Raw genomic sequence first — 21,658 nt, 5'->3', positions numbered from 1 at the left:
AACTGCCCTGTGAAAATAGCTATAGCTATATTAGCTTCTACAGAATATTTTAACGCAAACGTCCACCATTTTGTTTAAGATACAATAATAATTTACACAAAAGCTTTTAAAAATCAATGCATGCTTATTTAGTTATTTATAAACTAATCTAGGTATACCTATAAGAAAGCAAAGAATGCATGATAGCCCTACTGAGTATTTTAAACCTACACACGCATATAGGTACCGGTATAATTTAAAAAAAGAAATTTAAAAAAAAAAACAATAAAAACCACAAATATTTATAATATAAATATACCTTCAAACACAGGTCACAAGTGTTCCAAAGCATTCCGCTTTAAAAAAGAGAAAACTTCACTTACTTCAATTTCAAAATTCATGTTGTCCATGTTGAAAAAACCAAATTCACACACAAAAATGCGATTATACATCGTGTCGTGTCGACAATGCCGCGTCTAACTTGCTAATGACCGGAACGAACAAAGGACAAAGTCCCGACAAAGGGAAAACACCGGGGTTATACCTACGGGACCCAACGCAAAGCACCTGTGACGTTAAAGCAAGAACGTACTCTTTAAACAAGTATCGATAAATTCACAACTTTATTCTTAAAGACAGTTGTCTAAGATTTAGTTCGCTAAGATAATTAGAAAATAATGCGAAGAACGTGGATTCTCTTTTGACAAGATAACGTGAGTTTGAACTAAATGTATATCCTTAATAAAAGATAATTAACAGCCAAGATAATATATTTTCTTGTAATAAGAAGTCATTTTTATCTGTGCAGACTAGAAACCTCTTTAAGTTGGTTTCTTTATGAATGTTTACAATTATAAACCCCTCATGACTCACAGGTAAAGCTTAAAATGTATCTTTTTGTTATGTAAATTATAAATTCCTGGGGTCCGGGTTTAGAGGTTAAAATTTTAACGGAGCAAAATTATCTACGTTGTCTTATAAAAGACTGCCTGGGCTTACCCTTATTACTATATGAAATAAAGACAAAATCTTGTAACTTCGTTACAGTTGTGTATTCACATACATACATGGCAACCGATTAACTGAATCGCATCAATGTCATATAGTGCAAAAAGTAAATTATCCAAATATGAAAGAAATAAATGGCCGATAAACCCTATTTTGACCTAAATCGCATCAGGGTTCCCAAAAAATAAATGAAAATTATAAATAGAAAAAGTGGGTACTTGCTTTAATCAATAAAAAAACTTACCATTACTATTACTGGCATTATAAACTTGATTATGTTCAAAATCGGCGAAGCTTTGTGATGAACTATTACTAGATGTTGAGATGTTACTGCAAAAAAATTGCTTTAAAATCTTCACAATATTCTTGCCATTAAACTTACCTAAAAATATCGGCCTTATCAAAATCTACAGCGAAATTCCCTAAATTATTATTCTTAACGCCATTCTGGTGGGGGTTTTTCACCTCCGGTCGACTTCTGCTGGTACCGTTTGTAATATTGTTGTTCGAGTTGGTTTTCAAAACGCCGTTTCGCATTCCATTTAATTTGGGACTATTGCCGTTCGAGGGAGTCGAGATCCAAGGTCGGGTGTTTGGCACCTCTGGTTTTGTCATGGCTGACTTGTTTTCTAAGTAGTATCTGAAAAAGGAAAAATTATTAACACTCGAATGAAATCAATGTCACTAAGCTGAATGTACGCATCGCCGAAATAGCTCAGTTGGGAGAGCGTTAGACTGAAGATCTAAAGGTCCCTGGTTCGATCCCGGGTTTCGGCAATACTTTTTTATTTTTTCTGTTATATTTTTTTTTCAAGTATGTAGAGGTTTTTTAATAATAAAATTATTTTAATTTCCATAATAAATTCAGCACCCATAAAGTTTCAAGTTTGAAGTTTTTAATGAATTACTGTAATTTCGTTAATGTTTTTCATATATCTTTGAATAATTGTTTCCAAAAATTCAGAGATTGGAGGGACACAAAGTCAATGGTCTCAGATTATGTTTTTTTCCTTTCTTCCCTTTTTTTTTGAGACCCTTGGCTTTGTGTCCCTCCAATCTCTGAATTTTTTACTATTAAGAGGTCTCTGAGAAAAATGGATTACATTTCTGAATTGCTTCTAAGATATAGATAGTTTAACATAGATCTATTTTCAAATATTGTAGTTTTTTTACTTTCACCGAACTTAAAGCTGAAAATGAAGTTCTAATGCTAAAAGTGACGGCTAGGGCTAGCAATACAGCATTTCAGATTTCACATTAGGTATTTCATGATTGCTTCGTTTTAAAAGTTTAGTACATAATGTTGATGGCATAATAAATATACTTTTTTCGTAACTTTTCCAAAAAATGCCTTTTCTCCATAACTACGCTCTCTACGGTGGATTAAGGACAATAAACCTTATTCCCAGTAATAATTTTTAATGAAATTTTAGTTACAAAATAAGACCTTTTGCTTCTCACCGTATATCCCAATCGGTGGAGGAGCATCCGTAGGGATAGGGAGGAAACTGTGGCCATCAGCAAAATATTTCTATCTAAAAAGCAAAATACGCAGAAAATCATGCGCATTGCTTTTCTCAAGGTAAATTATGACATTGAGATTAAAGGGTTGAAAAGATTTTTTAAAATGTGAAATCATCAAATTGATTTGAATAACTAATATACAGGCTGTTCCAGGTAAAATGATATACATGGGGATTTCGTAAACGGTAAGAGATATAGTTTTGCTTAAATGGGGAAAAAGTTGTGCTGTTCCAAGCCCAATCAGATGCGATATTAAGATCCACGATATGTACAGGGGTTTCCAAAATATCGGGCTAACTCTAAAAATTAGGTTTTTAGAAAACCTGCAATATCGTCGTCATCTTGACTCCGATTTTAATAAAATTTGGTAGTTTTGGGTTATCTACTATGACTAACGATTGACGTTAACGATATTTTTCTAGGCATTTTAGATTTTTTGCAACTATAGTCAACTTTGTTTTTACCTTATGGACGCCATATTGGATTTATACGTCATTAAATAGCATGTAAAAAAACCTTTTTTAACCATGTAAGTTTAAGATGGAGAGATTTACATATAGAGAACAGGTAGATTGCTTCATATTGTTTCAGATTGCTTCATATTGTGCCGAAGAAATGCTGAACAAGCGAGGAAAATGCACAATGAGCGCTTTTTAGAAAGACGACAACCAGGTTTAGTGACTTCAGTAGATTGCGAGATAATTTATAGTTAAGTATGGTTCATTTAACAAGCCCAACAGAAACAGAAACAGCAACGAAAATGTAGTACTGCAAAATGCCATAGAAAATCCGCGCATATCGCTTCGGCAAATCGAAGCTAATGTAGAAGTGTCTAAAACTACCGCCCAACGAGTTCGCAAAAAGTTTAAATACCGCCCATATCATGAGCAAATTAGTCAGAGACTTCGAAAAGGAAACTTAGACAGACGGTCAGTATTTTGCAACTGGTTCCTCAAAAAATGCCAGGAATCTCCTAGATTTCCTTTAAAAGTGCTGCGGTCGGACGAAAGCAAGTTTACAAATTGTGGTGTCTTTAATAGACATAATAATATTTATTGGGCAAATGAACATCCATTTAGAGACCGCAAAGTTCACCATCAAACAAGATGGGTTTTTAATATTTGGATAGATATTTTAATTAGACATGTTTTATTTAATATTTTGACAACCTAACAGAACCAAGATATTAAGAAATTCTTGAAAATTACGTAGATCCCAGTTTAGAAGAGTTGCCTCTTCCTGACATAACCAACATGTGGTTGCAACAAGATGGCGCACAATTCTGCAATTTCTAATTAACTAAATGAACAATATGGAAATAATTGGATAGGAAAACAATGTCCTATTGCGTGGCCTGCGCGCTTACCTGATTTGACGCCCCTTGATTTGTATGTATGGGGGTGCCTAAAAGAAGTGCATTACACTAATCATACTATAGTGCAAGAACTTGAAGCAGCCGTTCGACAAGAAATGCCACGACAAATTGTCAAAAATGCTTGTTTGGCTATGATTGAGTATTAACAAAAATTGAGGTCTTTTTATTAATGAACACTTTATTAATTAATTTTATTTTGGTTAAGTGTTCATTGTTATTTGTTTAATTTCATTTATCGTTGTTAAAGTTAGAAATTATTGATCTTTCAAGTTTTTTAAATTTTATTTTCATATTAATTAAATGACTTTCTTGTTTGAATACAAAAACACAATATAATTGATTAGCACCATTTGTTTTCACAGGCAATTAAGTAAAAAAAGACAGGGTTGTTATACATGGTTGAAAAGGTCTTTTACGAGCTATTTAATGACGAATGAATCCAATATGGTGTCCATAAGAAATAACAAAGTAAATTATGGTTGCAAAAAATGTAAGATGCCTAGAAAAAATATCGTTATCGTCAATTTATTGTTCATAGTAGATAACCTAAAACTACCAAATTTTATTAAAATCGGATTCAAGATGACGACGATATTGCAGGTTTTCTAAAAACCTAATTTTTAGATTAAGCCCGATATTTTGAAAATCCCTGTAGATATCGTGGATCTTAATATCGCATCTGATCGGGCCTGGAACAGCACAACTTTTCCCTATTTAACCGAAACTATATCTCTTACCGTTTACGAAATCTCCATGTATATTATCTCCTTTTATCTGGTATCCTGATTAGGAAGAAAAAAATTATTCGTAATCATTGGCATATTATCAACAAACATTTAATCTCCTCTTCATACAAATTTTTCCTCTGCGTCTGGCCCTTATCTCAATTGTGACCATGTTATAACTTACCATTAATACATAAACTTAATTAACACCCCGTGTTTGGGAGAGAACTGATGCCTGGCTTCTTCCCCAAATATAGTAGGTATTTGTTTGTCACAATAAAAAAATATTATCTTTGTCGATAAAGAGGACTCTCGATTTTACAAACCGTTATTCCATGCTAAGCCTACGCGTAACATGGGTGAAAAATTCTTTAAACTAGAACAAAGTCTGAGGATGCTTTAAAAAGAAAACACCCACCCAATCCCAACCACAGTATGTCAGTAGGTTTATTCTCACTGCAAGTTTCTAAAAAGTTTGAAACTGTTTCCAAACCATTCTTGATGCGCATGCGTAAAATATTACAACTTCGGATCGATTTGAAACCGCCTGTGCGCCCATTAAACACGGATTGACTGGAGTCCAATTTAAAAGAAGAAGAGCAAGAAAAATAATCCCCCTTTTTGTGCCAGTGGGAAATTGGAAAATAAATAAAACTTAAAATAGGTGTATTAACAGAGTTTAAAATTCTGTAAAATGAGTACTGACTACTGGTTTATACTGTTGATAGTATTCCCTAGCTTCAAATCGCCCAGAAATATTGATTGCTACTTCAGGGCTTACTACTAAAATGGTCAAGAAATTTTATTCTATTAAATTGGGACAAAGTATCATCTAAATAGTTTTAGACACAATCTTGAAGAACGTATAAGGATCTAAGTCTGTGCCGGAATCAGAAAATTATGATAATTCAGATTCTTCCGACGATTCAGTCACTCATTTCCTTAATGTGCATTTTTTTTAGACTATTCCAACAATTTAAAATACAATTTCAAAACGAATATGAGCGATTATACTAAACGACAAAACACAAACAACAATTTAAAGGTTATGTTCATATTCAGAAGATTGGCGTTGACTGGCCTCACGAATTATCTGATAATTTGCTTGAAATAAATCCGAAAACAAGTCTGACTATCAGCTGACCACCAGAAATTTGTGTAAAAACATCAAATTTTTGAGTTGAAACCGAGAAGTTTCTATGCTAACGCATGCATTTTACTCTATTGCGCATGTTTATTTGTCAAAAACTTATTTCTTACTGCTGTGAGAACAAACCAAACCTAGTATGTCAGACTGTAGTAGGGCAGCAACGATCATACAAAAGAACACTAGAAGCAGGCGAAACGAGAACCCACACAACCCCACACGATAATACGAAATATAGGTTAGACCTGGCAAACAATGTATTACCAAAATAGTGAATTCCATACATTTTACCCAATTAGTTAGTTCCCGTTTTTAAAGGTCTAGAGACAAAAAAGAATAAAATAAGTAAAAATTAGAATTAGACAAAAATAAAAGATTACATTGACCTACAATTAATGTGAACAAATCTGTTTGTTATCGAATACTCTGTTCAAAAAGTAATTTTGTTAAAAAGCCACATATTAAAAACAGCGTCGAAAAGTTGCAGTTTGCCCAATAAAACAAAGTTGTACACACAAGTTGAACACAAATGCAATATTTCCATTTATTAGGTCCAAAGATTGGAAAATAGAACAATTTGATGGTATGGCAGTTGTAAAATATAAGCTATTCTGCTGTCCTTGCTTACATTTAATCTAACTTCACTCACATCTTGTAAGTCGTAACTAGAAACATTTATATTTGTAAGGATAGGTTTTGGCTTAGTTAGGTTTTGGACTGGGTCAGAATTTAAGGACATGTTTGAACCTTCACTAGGTTTAAGAGTGTAAAGAGAGCGACCCCTATATTGAGGTATTAGGGGTTATGGACGAGAACTTAGTCACACTGAGAAAAACAGGTTAGCTAAACATGTTAGTGGACATTTTTTAGTTGCTATTACTATACAATTTGTTGCTTCAATTTTTATGTCTCTATTGTTCCAGTTATTTTAAATTAGTTGGACCTTGCAAGCTACTACAACTAACTTTATCAGCTCCAACGACTATTTTTTGTAATAACTTATCTTACTACTAATTTATTTGTGGAAACGATTTTTCATTATTTTCCAAGAACGTTCAATAAAAAACAACCAAAAAATTACTACAAATTCAGTTGTGACAACCTGGTTCAAACAACTAATGTTTGTTAGTTCATCCTTCGGAACCTTTCGGACCCAAGATTTAAGGAAATAAAACTTATTGCACGTATGTATAGTGCCTCGGCCCCGAAGTTTACAGAATCCTCAGTTTGTCGGATCACTTTCTTCAGTCTCATCATGGTCATTACATCATTAGTCTCTAATGCTATTTGATGCGGTCGTTTGTCACCCTATATGATCTCATTCTGTGCATATACGTTTACCCTTCATTTATAGTGAATATAAGAAATCACCTTTACTGAAATGGACAATAATAGTTACAAAGTCCAGCTAATAAGTTGGTGCCTAGAAACTTATTTAGATGCGTTTGGAGGTAAGTGATTATTCAAATATAGCATTACCTCTGATTTTTCAAATATAGCATTACTTTTATAGCATTTCATTTTTAAATAGTGTTTATGTAGATTGTAGGGTGACCGGCGATTGGCATCTCAACAGAGAGGAGGAGGCAGGAGTGAAGTGTTACCTATGTTTTTAGTTACTTTTTAGTTAAATAGGATTTTATTTATATTTAAATTTAGTAGGCGAAATATTGGTTTTTTCTTCGTAAATGTTTTTTTTTATTGATTTTTTGTTAAAATACCATTTTGTGTATTTAATATTCGAATAAATGTTTTTTTAATAATCATTTTAGTCCAGTACTTTTCCATTTATTTTTTTTGTATAACGATTAATACTTGTTGTTATGATATGATTGTAAAAATATAGTATTTTGGTTTAAGACGAGTCTAAACTAGGCAAGCAAAATGCCTTCAAACGTGTGCATACATTTTGTGCCCTGCATGATATGGAGGAAAGACGCTCACGAATTTGTGGACTTAAATCTGTTCATCATGAAGTGCACAAAATATTTACAAAGGCTTAAATATATTTGCTTGGCTCGTAATTTGCACTGTACTTCAACGAAGATTATTAGTTGGCATTACTAAAATTATAATTTGTCACAAAAAAAAATAATTGGTTATCATGACAAAACCTATTTTTTTGACTAAAATTGTTTTGTTATAATAAAACCAGTTCGTTATCATGACACAAATTTATTGGTTATTGTGACCAAAATTATTGGTCGTCATACAAAAGTTATTAGTTGTCATAACAAAAATTATTGGTTGCTGATGCAAAGAATAAGATTAAAATAAACCAGAAAAGCTAGTTGTGAAAATTGAATTTACTGGTTTCACTGAAGAAGAACTACAGTCTGTGTAACCACTTTTTGCTTTATGATATCTTAAACACTTAGTTCTATTAATAAGAAACTTAAAATTTTTAATAAAATTTGTAGATACTGCAACAATGTTCTTTATTTTAAATAATCAAAAAATTTAGTTACCTAAACCATAGGAGAAGTTCTAAAAAAGCTATACCAGAGTTTTAGTTGCCGTAACAATAGAAACGTCCTGTTCCTCGTACTATTTTATACCTGCTCTTATAACTAATTTGTTGACCTGTCCTCTATGCTATCCACACTTTCGGGCTACTATTACTAAGTTTTTAGTTATGGCAGCCTTTTTTTTCTCAGTGCACTAGAGGTGTAAAGACAAAGAGAAAGAGAGAAAACCCCTCTTGGGTCTTTGGGTAAAGGGAGTAAAGAAAACTCCCGGACTAACTTCTCTGTAACAACGAGTCTCGACAGAGTAACTTTTTTACTTTTTACCAGTTTGTATACTTAGTGGATTTTCAAAAGTGCTCATGAAATAAATATTTCATCCAAAAGGGATGTAGGAAAGTATTCAAGAGTTAAAAACCTATAGTTTAATGTGAATTTATGGGTTATATTTATTTATCGTGTCGCAGCTTTTAAGATTTACCTATATCGTTATATGGAAAGTGACTGCTTTGTAAGAGGGAATCGAATGAAGTGCTTAAAATTGGAGAAATAATCCTACTAATAATAAATATATCTGCTGAAAGAAAAGGGTGTTGTTGGGTTATTTCGTATCACCCGGCATAAGGTCACATATGAATACTAATAAATATAGTTAATATGTCATCTTTCTCATTTTAATAAACAGACCCGTTAACTTAATAAGTGGTTACTGGTCGATATGAGCCGAAATAGCTCAGTTGGGAGAGCGTTAGACTAAAGATCTAAAGGTCCCTGGTTCGATCCCGGGTTTCGGCACAACTTTTTACATTTTAAAAAACTCAAACTGTAATGATACAATTAAGTGTAATATTATACTTATAACTTGATTGTCCTCTTATCTTTTAAATAACATTACAGTCGTATGACAGAACAATTAATAATGTTGTAGATAAGATTTTAAGCCGTACCAAAAATTATTTTAATGAAAAGAAACTTCAAATAGGAATCAATACTGAAAAAATATTATGTGCGCTCTTCTCATCTAATCAAAAAACGAACGACCAAATAATAGTATGCACGTCAGCGTCAGTAGTAGACATCAGTCATCAGCAGCAGTAGTCATATCTGGGTTTAAACCTTATCTAAGTTTTCACCTTGGTCTGTTCTAATAAATAATTTATGTAGCATATTAGCACCTACATATATTAAATATAAAATTTATTAAAAATTCAATAAAAGTTCTATGCAAGGATAGCACAAAGGATAAAGCAAACAGGATACCTGCCTAAATGTATTTCAAGGCAAGCAACACCATCTGGCGAATGACGGTTCTATTCGCTAGAAATAACCTTTATCTAAATTTAGCAAGTAGTGATTTTTAAAGTTACCAATATTCTATTTTGCGTATGCTTTTTATGAATTAGGATTGACAATCACAAAGGCGTTTGACACATTAAATCAGGATCTTTTAATAGCTAAACTAGATCACTACAGTTACCTTTGCGATAGGCAACAGTCAGTTAGAGCACTGGAGGTTGGCCGGGATTTAAGGTCGGATTGGAGGATTGTGCGGAGGGGTATCCCACAGAGCTCTATTCCTGCTCAACTTCTTTCCATTCTATTCATATCCGACATTGTTGACAACATTAAATATTTAAAATATCATAGATATGCAGATTTATTTGTCAAATGTGCCGCTGAAAGATTGCCCAAGCGGCACCTTTGATGACCGCTAGAAGCATATTTCGGTGGATCTTAACAAATAAACCGCAAGATAGATTATCGGTAGCGGAAACTATATTAATGTTGTTATTGGGATGAGTGACAGATGACAGTTCTAAAAAGCATAGTTACGATACTTTCGAAATTTCTTGGAGTTAACAAGAAGATTAAAGAGTGAGTAGTTTTTATGATTCTATAATTTTTTTTTCGTTGTAATATATAGAAAAACCTTTAAACATGTGCGACTTAGTAACATGAGGAGTTGGGTATAATGGGACACTATGCCTACTATCATATATCTATGCATGTTCTCTGCTAGAGGCCCAACAACTAAACCGACTTTGTCAATAGGAAAATTGTTGCAGAGATTTGAACAGACTGGTGTTGTAAGAGAAAGACATACTAGTCCAACAAGGCCATAGAACTTATACATTATAGGTTTATTTGCCTTCGGGCACTACAAAACTTCCATTTACTGCTAACCAGCTAAAAAGTAAGCTTCAAAATGTTCATGGCATAGTGTCATTGCTCAAACAATAATGGGTTACATCTACATCTACAGCAAATAATCTGTACGTCAGACGTCCTGTTACAGTTCCAGTATTATCCCGTGGAAATCGCGCAAGGAGATTAGGGTGGGCTCAGATTTGGCAAGAACATCAGATTTGGCAAGAGCGTGAATCGCATTGCATTCTTTTTACCGATGAATCAACGGTTAGTTAACTCTGGAATCCGATTATGCATTCACAGCTACAGAATTTTGTACTCATACAATGCAATGCCTATCCAAGAATCCCTAAAAACTTTTTGAAGAAGCACAAAATTCAGGTATTGCCTTGGCCTGCGCAATCCCCCGACCTAAATCCTATCGAGCACATTTGGGATATGTGGAAAAGGCACAGCAGGCGTGGTCACTCTATTGACAAGGGCTTTTTCTTTTTTTTTTATTAATTTTTCGTAAAATTTTGTTATTTCGGATTTTACATATTAATGCCCCGGTACACTACAATGAATTTTTGCGTTTTTAATAAATTAATGATAGCAGTGTTTCCAAAATGAATTCAAATGTGTTTAATTTCAATATTTTCCAAATAAATTTGAATTAATTGTCTTTTAATACATTTGCCCCTAGTGCATCAAACTGTATGTAACAGTGTTTCAGGATGCAATAATTATAGTTCGACATATCAAGAAACAACAATTTATCTTAAATGTTTATCATACTCCCACAATTTCTATATACATTTGTTCAATATCTTATCAGGAACAAATAGTAATAAAACATGAGAGGATTTTGTGCAATTTTCTTAAATATCAAAAAGCGCATACCTGATTAAAAAAAAACAAACATCTTCTACATACCACTAATGAAATATTTTAACACTCTTCATAATAAAAATAAAGACGTTAATATACCAAAAATTTTTTCATATAACAACATCTAAAAACTTGCTAATGAATTACGTAGGTATCTTAAAGCTTAGTCACGAGGTCGTCATCCTTTTGTTGTGACAAAATTTGCTTTTTATCAAAAGTTGATTAGGCCGATTCCTAAACTATCACCTTCGATTAGTATATTCCAATAGTGAGTCTCATAAGAGTTACCAATTATTTAAAATAAGTTGTGTATAATATAGTCTAAAGCCATGTTTAATCTTGCCGTTTTGCTACCCATGCTACCCAAACCCGTTAACCTAATAAGTGGTTACTGGTTTTTGGTTAATATCAGCCGAAATAGCTCAGTTGGGAGAGCGTTAGACTGAAGATCTAAAGGTCCCTGGTTCGATCCCGGGTTTCGGCATCACTTTTTACTTTTTCAACATTCAAATTCTAACGGTATCATTGACCTTTATCTTTTCCACTTGTTTGTTTTAATTTAATATTAAAAATATGGTAATCCAGCTGACTGTTTTTAGATACGTATATTGATATTCTTGACATTTACCGCTATTGAAATGAATCATCAATACAAATTGTGTACTTAAGACAATAAGTGTTTCTTTTTAAATACAATGCGATTATTTTGTAAATTTGAAATTTTTGAGAAATTTAAAAATGTCGGAAGAGTTTACATATATGCACTAAAAAAACAACTAAACTGCTAAAACAAACTAAAAAAAACGTTGCCACATATACCAAAGAAAAGTTTTCACCTTATGCATAATAGGGTTTGTTGGGGTATATTTCCGAGCTGGAACAACTGTTGCATATCCAGAAACCATTAGCTGTGGATGTAAGTGAAACACATATTAAAACAGATATGGAGGAGAACGAATTTGCAATAGTAAGGTATCCATCTCTTATCTCATACGCAAATAGTAGACACAACATGTATAATTTACAGTAACGGAAAAATTTGAGAGTATCTTTATAAAATTAAAGCAAAAAATATTAATATAATAACTATGAAACATAAAATATTAAAATTTAGTCCAATAACGATTGTTTTCAATTACGGCTGCACAACGTCTGAGCATAGAATCAATTAAATTATTGATAACATTATTATCAATCGCCTTCTATGCTTTTTGACATCTTCATGTAATTGTGCCTCATTCCTGATATTTTTGTTAGGTCGCCACTTCAAAACTTGTGCATGTTCAATGCAAATGTTGCTTTCCCTAAACCATTCATGAAGATACCATATAAACGATTCGATGGTCAAACTAAATATCAACACATTTGTCTGTGGTAAACTGTTGCAAAAATGAAATATATTTAAATATGGAATTGAAAATAGGGATCTAACAGCCGGCTATAATTCGATTCATTAGGTCATCAACATTTTCGACAGGAGTGGAATAAACTAATGACTTAAGAAAACCCCAAATGCAAAAATTTAGAGGATTTAAATCTGTCGATCGAGCAGGCCAATGTTCTGTATCTCCCCTACCTATCCAACGATTTGGAAATACTATATCTAAGTGATTACGTACATTGATACTAAAATGGGCTGGTGCACCATTATGCATGAACCATAAGTGTTGCCTCAGTTGTAGACGAATTTCTTCAAAAAGAAGAGGTAACTCTTCCTGTAGAAAATGAAGGTAAGATTCTCCTGTTAGGCGTCGTGGGAGGAAATATGGGCCGATTAAATGATTGTCAATTAATCCAAGCCATACATTTAGTGAAAACTGATGCTGAAAATGAGTCTCAAAGATTTCATGTGGATTCTCCTCAGCCCATAAGTGATTGTTACAGAAATTTCGTATGCAATGTCTTTCAAAAGTAGCCTCGTCAGTAAACAAAATTCGATGTAAAAAATTAGGAATTTGAGCGATTTGATGAAGAATCCAGTGGCAAAAAAATAGATGCGGAAAAAAGTCTCTAGGTAGTAGAGCTTGCACACGTTGAATATGAAATGGATACAAATGATTTTCTTTAAGAATTTCAAATACAGTGAAGTTGCTTACATTCAATATGTTGGCAATTTTTTGAGTACTTGTTTCAGGTGACTCCGCAATTAACTTTAGAACTGCTTCTTCTAGTTGCACCGTTCGTACTTGTCGAGGGCGCCCGCAGTCAGCCGTTTGCTTCTTAAACGGACCATTTTCACGCAAACGTTGGTGAAGACGAGCAAATATTGTGTGATCGGGGTATTCTACGTCATGGATACAAATCAGCATACAATCGATGCGACCATTTTCATTACTTCGGCCATAGATAAAATGCATATCTGACAGTTCCGCATTTGTAAAATTTTCCATTTTTTTCGATAAAAGAAAAATTAATTACTTATTAATAATAACTCAAAGTTTAATAGTGAAGGAACGCTAATTTGACAATTCGTATTTCGCAGATGAATGTTGACATTTTGTATTTAATATTAGATAAATGTAATAAGAGAGGTTTTTTGTTACAAATTGAACGAGGAATTCAAAAATGATTTTTAATTTGAAATATCTGTGGCGTACTATTTTTTTCTTAAAAAAAATTGAGATAGTGAACATAAAATTCTTAATTGCATGCCAAAAAATGCGCGATAACTACCTCTTAAATCCCTCCAAATTTCATTTGCATATCTTGACCGCTTTCAGAGCAATAAATAAATGGTCAATTTTAAAGAAAAACTTTAACACCCCGTATCTCGGAAAACGTAGCATTTCCGGACACAAGTTTATAAGTAAGGTATAGCAAACTGTCATTATTTTTCCATGCCGAATCAGCCCCTGAAGTTCGTCGCACTTAATTACTAACACCCTGTATAGCTATTATATTACTATTGATTGGTTAACATAATCATCCAGTAAGAAGAAATTATAAAGATACAATACAAGCAGCGGGCCTTATACAGACTAAAACTTAGTTGAAGCTCCTAGAATGTTTCCTAAAATCTCTGATCATGAAAGCAGGTACTATGTGAGTATATCCACCGATCAAATGTCTGCATAAGAATTGTCGCAATCTTTTCGTAATTTAGCATTAATTAAAGATGATTGGAACTGTACCTCAATCAATGACAATGCCATTTATAGCGATTTTATCGAAAATCTACAACAAGCCCCAAACAAGTATGCAGCAAGGAAAAAATTAAAGAAAAACTAAAGAACAAAAAAAACATGGATATCATGTAATACAGTCACAACAAACAAGGGACATAGCTGAAATGACTAAGTTCTGTTTTAAGAAATGAAGAAGTCAATTATTTTAACAAAAAAATTAATGGACAACTGGAATAAAGAAGCAGATTTAGTAGGTATATACTTTGGGACATATTCTAATAGTGTGGAAGAAAATATAATTGATTTTTGTGCTGATAGAGCATAGAATTAAAAAAAAAATTATAGTAGTCTAGTTTAACATGTTTTTAACTATTAACCTTGTTCCACCTTAAAACCTAGCTTCTATCTTATATGAGATATGAACCTAGGCTAGGCCAAGCTGACCTCAACTTTTTAATTTTGGTAATCCTAAGTTCAGACCTTGATTGCTGAGAACAGCTAAGGATTATTGTCTCATGTATTTCTTTCAATATGTCTTTGCTTTTAACTCTTCCTCGGAAATATTACTTAATTTGAGTTCTTCTAATAAGTTTATTGTAATAATAGTTCCAAAATCAGATCTTTGGTTAGTCTTGCTCTAGTGCCTTCTCCGTTGGACTGATTGGAGTTAAAAAACCAATTTTGACTTGGAGCTAATTAAATGTTCTATTATTTTAAATCTGTTTCAATATTAGTAAATACTTCTACACTTATGGTATTTTTATGTAAGAAAGCTTCTTCGAAACCAGTAGATTTTGCTGTCCTGTCCCATGAAATTCCCCGTGCCTCATTTATAATCCAAAACAGTAACCAAATCACAATATTAGGTGCACAAACTCAAATAAAAATAGTCTTAACCTCACCTTATCATTTAACTTGCAAGTTTTCAATAATCTTCGAGTTCCATATATCGTGTTTTTAAGTAGTAACAATCAAATATCAAAGGGAGAAAGGTATGGAGATCCAGAGAAGCACCTTTTAAGAATTGGAATTTGTTTGTACTTGTTCGCTTGTTCTTGTTCTTCTTCAATCCTTTTCATATCAAATTTTGATTTTTTTCTTCCAATATAATTGCAACTATTTCAGCATCATTAATTTTGACTTTTTCATTTCTGGTGAATAGGTAAGTTCACAAATTACGAGGATGGTCCCAGAAGTACCCGACCCAAGAAAGAAAACACGAAAATTTTGGAAAAAAATGTATTTATTTTTCAACATAATCTCCTTTCAGCTCTATATACTTTTCCCAGCGATGTTTTATAAGTTCGATACCCTTTTTATAATATTAAGAACTGTCTTGCACCTCGAAATAGCCATTAACTGCAGACATCACTTCTTCATCGTTGGAAAATCTTTGACCACTGAGCCAGTTTTTTAAGTTTGGAAACAAAAAATAATCTGAGGGGGCTAAATCTGGCGAATAGGGTGCATGAGGTAGCAATTCAAACTTTAATTCTTTAATTTTGGCCATTGCAATAACGGATTTGTGAGATGGTGCATTGTCTTGATGAAACAACACTTTCTTCTTATTCAAATGCGGCCGTTTTTGCTTGATTCAAACCTTTCATTAAATTCGCATAATACTCGCCGTTGATAGTTTTACCTTTTTCAAGATAGTCAATGAAAATTATCCCTCGCGCATCCCAAAAAACCGACGCCATGACCTTGCCTGCAGATGAAACGGTTTTCGCCTTCTTTGGAGCCGGTTCTCCCTTTTGAGTCCATTGTTTTGATTGTTCTTTTCTCTCAGGTGTGAAGTGATGGGCCCATGTTTCATCCATGGTTATGAAACGACGCAAAAATTCTGCTTTGTTGCTATTAAATTTCGCTAAACACTCAATTGAAACATCTTCACGACACTGTTTTTGCTCGAGTGTGAGCAAACGCGGCACCCATCTTACACACAGCTTTCTCATGTCAAAATTTTCAGTTAATATGCGATGTACCGCACTTTTTGAAATGCCTACTATGTCCGCCAGCTCGCGCAGTTTCAGTCGACGATCATCCAGTACCATTTTGTAAATTTTCTTTAAAATTTCTGGAGTTGTCACCTCTTTTGGTTGACCACTGCGATGCTCGTCTTGGCAGCTCGTACGGCCTGGTTTAAACTCTGCTACCCAATATTTTACTGTTGTTAATGAAGGAGCAGACTCACCCAGAGTAGAATCCAGTTCAGCTTATATTGGTTGGGCTGAGGCCTTTCAAACAAAAGTATTGTATCACATAACGATGACCAATTTTCACTGAAAACGTTCACTATTGATGGCTGCCAAACAAATACTAAACAACGTGGCGTCTTCAAACTTGAAAGATATGCTTTATAGATTGCATACTTTCTAATACACTGATATTTTTCAAACTACTACCGACATCTCTAGGTCAGGCCGGGTACTTCTGGGACCACCCTGGTATAGGTGAATTTAAAAAATGGTATTTTTGCTAAATCATCCTGTATAAATTCTATTTGCGTTTAAAATATGTGCATTTCTTAATGAAACACCCTGTATGTAAATAATCTTAAAAAATTAAATAAGTAAACTAGGGAAGCAATTTTTTAACAAATAATAGATAGTTTAAATTGTGAAGCTAAAATATGGTGATCTCAAAACCTGCCAAAAAAAAAGATTTTTTTCAAAACAGGCTCTAATTTCAATTTTCAAATTTCTTTACTAAAAACAAAAAAAAAGATTATTAAAAAGCAAATATTATACGCATGTACGGCTAGACTAGTTACATAACAAGTTTTCAGTTTTTTATGACCCATCAACATCAATATCGAAAAATACTTATAAAATTACACCTAATTATTAAATTATATTTAGCAGACTGTAGACAGATTTCTAAGGGTAATTTTTTATAATATTCATATCGCATTTTTAAATTAGTAGAATATTTAATGAGACGAAACGGCTCAGGTTAGGCAATGTTTAATAGAATACCTTTTACAATATTTTAACTTCTCTCCAGGATAACTCAAACGCCGTTCTAGGCATTCTTTGGAAGTGTCCACGCGATGTTAAAGCATTTCCTATTTATTCTGAGTCTGAGAACTGAGTCTGAGAAATTAAATTACTTCATAGTAAAAATAAAAAATGTTCCTCGGTATAGTACCTAAACGTAGCCTCCACTGTTCCTATATTTATAAGTCATCATAATTTTTTTTAAATAACCGTTAATATATAAAACTATCACTTCCTTAAACCGTTGCTGCCAGCTTGGTTGGTACGTATAATTTGTCTACACTGAACAGGGTTGGTGGGAACCAATTTACGAACACAAGTATTTGTCTTATTTAATTTATTGTCATAATGATCTCATATTTATTATTTTATCTCTTTAATTTGTCACAAAGGCACTGCCCACGGCATTACCTGTGGGTGTCAAGTACTGGACACAAACACCGTAGGTAGCGTAGAATCTTTCAAATATTAATATACGATAAATATAAATAGTCTGAGAATTAAATGTACTTTTTAAGAAACGAAAAATTAAATGAAAAAAGGAGACATAAACAGAGTATAGAACCCGATATTGGGATCAAATATGAATCTTCAGTGTATTTTCTTTAAGGGTCAAACTTAATAACGCCACTTAATAAGCACAGTATTCATAAAAAAGCTTTTGAAGAAATTCTTTCTTGGCCCAGTTAATCTGTAAGCTTGTTAGTGAGAAGTAGTTTCTGTGTCTCGTATTTATATTTGTGCTTTCAAATATTTACAAGAAACTACAAAATGAGGTTTCTCACAAAGTATTAATTTACCTAAATTAAGTTTATTAAGTAATTTATTAATATTCAATATGCGCATTCTTCCGTGCTGTGTAGTAGACTGATGCCTTGGCACGTAAAACAACGGTAAGGGGATATCACCATATACAGGGTGTGCCAACAAGGTGTACGGCTAAGATAGCGCCTTAACTATACGAGGTAGAGCAAAAAGTTCTACAGCAAAGTTGTAGGGTTGACAAAAACCAACGAACTAAAAATATTTTTATGTATACAGGGTGTCTCACAAAAAAGTTACTATAAAATATAATTTTTTTTAAATGGTACGCCCTGTTTATTATGGTTCTAAAATGTGAGGCAAAAAGAGTACTTTACTTTGGTATAACGTTTTTAAAATTTCCGTGCGGCGTTGCAACCTAATTAATTTTTTTATATTATTTTTTGCTTTTAGAGGGTTCGTTTAAAAAATCATAATTAACTTCAAATTTATTCTGCGCCTATGAAACTTGTACCACAGTTAGTCCAGTTGTTAGGGTACCTCCTCTAGGCTGACTATAATAATTTAAATTTTTTTATACAGGGTGTTTTTAAAGAACTTTCGAACTTGCTGAAATTAAATACGCAATATCTCATATTTTTCAAATGGAACACCCTGTATATTTTTATGTAATTAAGTTTGTCCCTCAAATACCTTCATTTTTTATTTAATATATCCTATAGCTAAACCAAGTACTTTTTGAGATATTTAACTTTTCTGTAAAATACTATGCATAAAACGGGTATTCTTTAAGTTTTGATCAAGATTGCTTAGAAAAAATTATTGAAGAATTAGAATTATTAATTTTTCTACAATTATTATTATTATTACATACTTGAAAAATTATTAATTGTAAGCAAGCGCTTACCCTTTTTGAGAATGAGTCATTAACCTTTTCCAACATACTTGGCGTGACTATTTGAAAAATCTCCCGAATTTTATTCACTTGTGGTAGGAGTTGTTTGATAGACTTTTTCCTTCACATATCCCCACAAGAAAAAATCTAGTTTGGTCAAAACCTCTCCCTATCCACCGGTCATCAAAATGCTCATTTAAAAAATTTCTAACAGCATGGCTATAATGAGCTGGAGCGCCGTCATGCTGAAACCAAATCTTATCTCGAACATGGTCAGGCAACGTTTGTAGAAGGACATTAAAATCGTTTTGTAAAAACTTTAAATACATTTCACCTGTAAGATGTCCATTAAAAAAGTGCGGTCCGATAAAGTAATGTCCTATTATTCCTGCCCAAACATTAAGCAACCATCTATGTTGATGATGAATTTCTCAGGTGAAGAATGGAGTGCTGGTGTCGTAATAATGAAAATTATGTTTATTAACACTGCCATTTTTATGAAATGTAGCTTCATCCGAAAAAAGCACAAAATTAAAAAATTCAGGCTGACGAATCTTATTTTGCGCCCACTGACAGAAAGCCATTCTTCTTTCACAATCCTGCGGAAGGAATTCCTGCAACAATTGAATATGGTAAGGATGGAATTTTTCGCTTCGAAGCATGCGAGATATTGATGTTGCACTAAAGGGTAATTCTTTAGCAAGCTCCCTAACGCTTTTATGAGGATCTTCAACGACACTTAAAGCTACTGTCATGCTGTTTTCCTCATTTGTAACTGGCTTCACCCGTTCATGTTTTTCATAAATTACACTTCCTGTTCTCTCAAATCTTTCTTTTAGTTTTTGAAACACTTGTGCTTGGGGATGTCTCCCTTCAGGATAAAGTTGCGCATAAATTCTAGATGCCAAAAGGCTATTTCTTTTAGCAGCTGCAAGGGCATATGTCCTATCAACAAATTCCTCACGAGGAAAATTCATATTGATTCCAAATTAACAATAAAAATTAAAAATCGATTAACTAACTCACTGATAATAATTTCTAAAATGGTTTTTGACAAAAAAACATTGATCTTGTCTACTGCTGTCATAAAATTAATAATCTGACAATTATTATTTGACGTTTAAACCAATGTTTCTAAACAATCCTGATCAAAACTTAAAGAATACCCGTTTTATGCATAGTATTTTACAGAAAAGTTAAAATATTTCAAAAAGTACTTGGTTTAGCTATAGGACATATTAAATAAAAAATGAAGGTATTTGAGGGACAAACTTAATTAGATAAAAATATACAGGGTGTTCCATTTGAAAAATTTGAGATATTGCGTATTTAATTTCAGCAAGTTTGAAAATTCTTTAAAAATACCCTGTATTAAAAAATTACAAATTATCATAGTCAGCCTAGAGGAGGTACCCTAGACTAACACTGTGGTACAAGTTTCATAGGCGCAGAATAAATTTTAAGTTAATTATGATTTTTTAAACGAACCCTCTAAAAGGCAACAAATAACGCCGCACGGAAATTTAAAAACGTTATACCAAAGTAAAGTACTCTTTTTGCCTCACATTTTAGTACCATAATATACAGGGCGTACCATTTAAAAAAAAATCATATTTTATAGTAACTTTTTTGTGACACACCCAGTATACATAAAAATATTTTTAGTTTGTAGGTTTTTGTCAACCCTACAACTTTGCTGTATAACTTTTTGCTCTACCTCGTATAGTTAAGGCGCTATCTTAGACGTACACCTTGTTGGCACACCCTGTAGTGTGATAGGCGATTTTGCACTAGTGCTAACTGGTAGCTCCGCCTGTTATTAATTATTTTACATTGATGTAGGTATACTGCATTATTCTGATAAATGGCCTTAATGTAAATACAGAGTTATCCAAATTGAGTGTCCACCATTGGTAACTTTGTAATTAGTGAAAATACAAAATTGTTTAAATTAGCAAACTAGAAGGATTTTTAACGCTGGTAAAAATGAGAAAGAAAGAATAAAATCGAGAATCGTATTTTTTAGTTTTTCAGTAAAATAACATTTTTTAAATGGAAATCCGTGTTTATTATAGGTTTTTCAGTTAAAACACCAAATTTTAAACAAAAAAGTTGATGATGACTTTTCTTCTAAGTTACAAATTAATGAAGTTATGACATCCAAATGCAAACAATTAAATTGTATCTAAAAACTTTATTTTTAACATCAACTTAGAATCATCACCACAATCACCTCAAAAACAATCACCTCAAAAACACCACCTTGTTTTTCAATACATTTTCACGTTTTTCAACTGCTCATCTATTTTTATTTTTACCTTTATCATTTATTTGGGTTATCTTTTCCCTAATTGCAGTGTTTAAAGCATCGATGTTATCCTACCTTCGCTTGTAAATTTGGTAATTTAAGTAAGCCCACAAGAAGCAATCAAGTAGAGTTAGATTTGGCGATCTGGGAGGCCACTGAATGGGGCCATAATATGTTCCTATTCATCGATCATTACTTAGAAAATGATCAAGTCTTCAGATGCACGTCATCTTGCTAAAATGGCTACTTATAAGATCCAATTCGTCTAAGAAATTCTTCAAAATTTCGGTTATAAATTCCACATATCTTTCACCAGTTAGGGTGCCCT

At 32.8% G+C, this 21,658-nt stretch overlaps 1 protein-coding gene and 3 non-coding genes across 6 annotated transcripts in view; 3 read left to right on the top strand and 1 right to left on the bottom strand.

The window, feature by feature from the left end:
- Positions 1 to 21,658, bottom strand: part of LOC126744181 (arf-GAP domain and FG repeat-containing protein 1) — a 144,390-nt gene that overhangs the window by 42,722 nt on the left and 80,010 nt on the right. For all 3 annotated transcript variants that reach the window (XM_050451539.1, XM_050451540.1, XM_050451541.1), the window contains exons 3-4: positions 1,370 to 1,627; positions 1,232 to 1,317 (exon numbers count right to left, since the gene is read on the bottom strand). In XM_050451539.1, the coding sequence (XP_050307496.1) occupies positions 1,232 to 1,317; positions 1,370 to 1,627 (344 nt within the window). The remainder of the gene's footprint in view (positions 1 to 1,231; positions 1,318 to 1,369; positions 1,628 to 21,658) is intronic.
- On the top strand, positions 1,692 to 1,764 carry Trnaf-gaa (transfer RNA phenylalanine (anticodon GAA)). Its single transcript has one exon. It is a non-coding gene; the product is annotated as a tRNA-Phe (tRNA).
- Positions 8,946 to 9,018, top strand: Trnaf-aaa (transfer RNA phenylalanine (anticodon AAA)). Its single transcript has one exon. It is a non-coding gene; the product is annotated as a tRNA-Phe (tRNA).
- On the top strand, positions 11,653 to 11,725 carry Trnaf-gaa (transfer RNA phenylalanine (anticodon GAA)). Its single transcript has one exon. It is a non-coding gene; the product is annotated as a tRNA-Phe (tRNA).

The sequence above is a fragment of the Anthonomus grandis genome, chromosome 13, assembly GCF_022605725.1.
Source record: "Anthonomus grandis grandis chromosome 13, icAntGran1.3, whole genome shotgun sequence".
Taxonomy (NCBI): Eukaryota; Metazoa; Arthropoda; class Insecta; order Coleoptera; family Curculionidae; genus Anthonomus; species Anthonomus grandis.
This window is presented reverse-complemented; position numbering and strand designations above follow the sequence as displayed.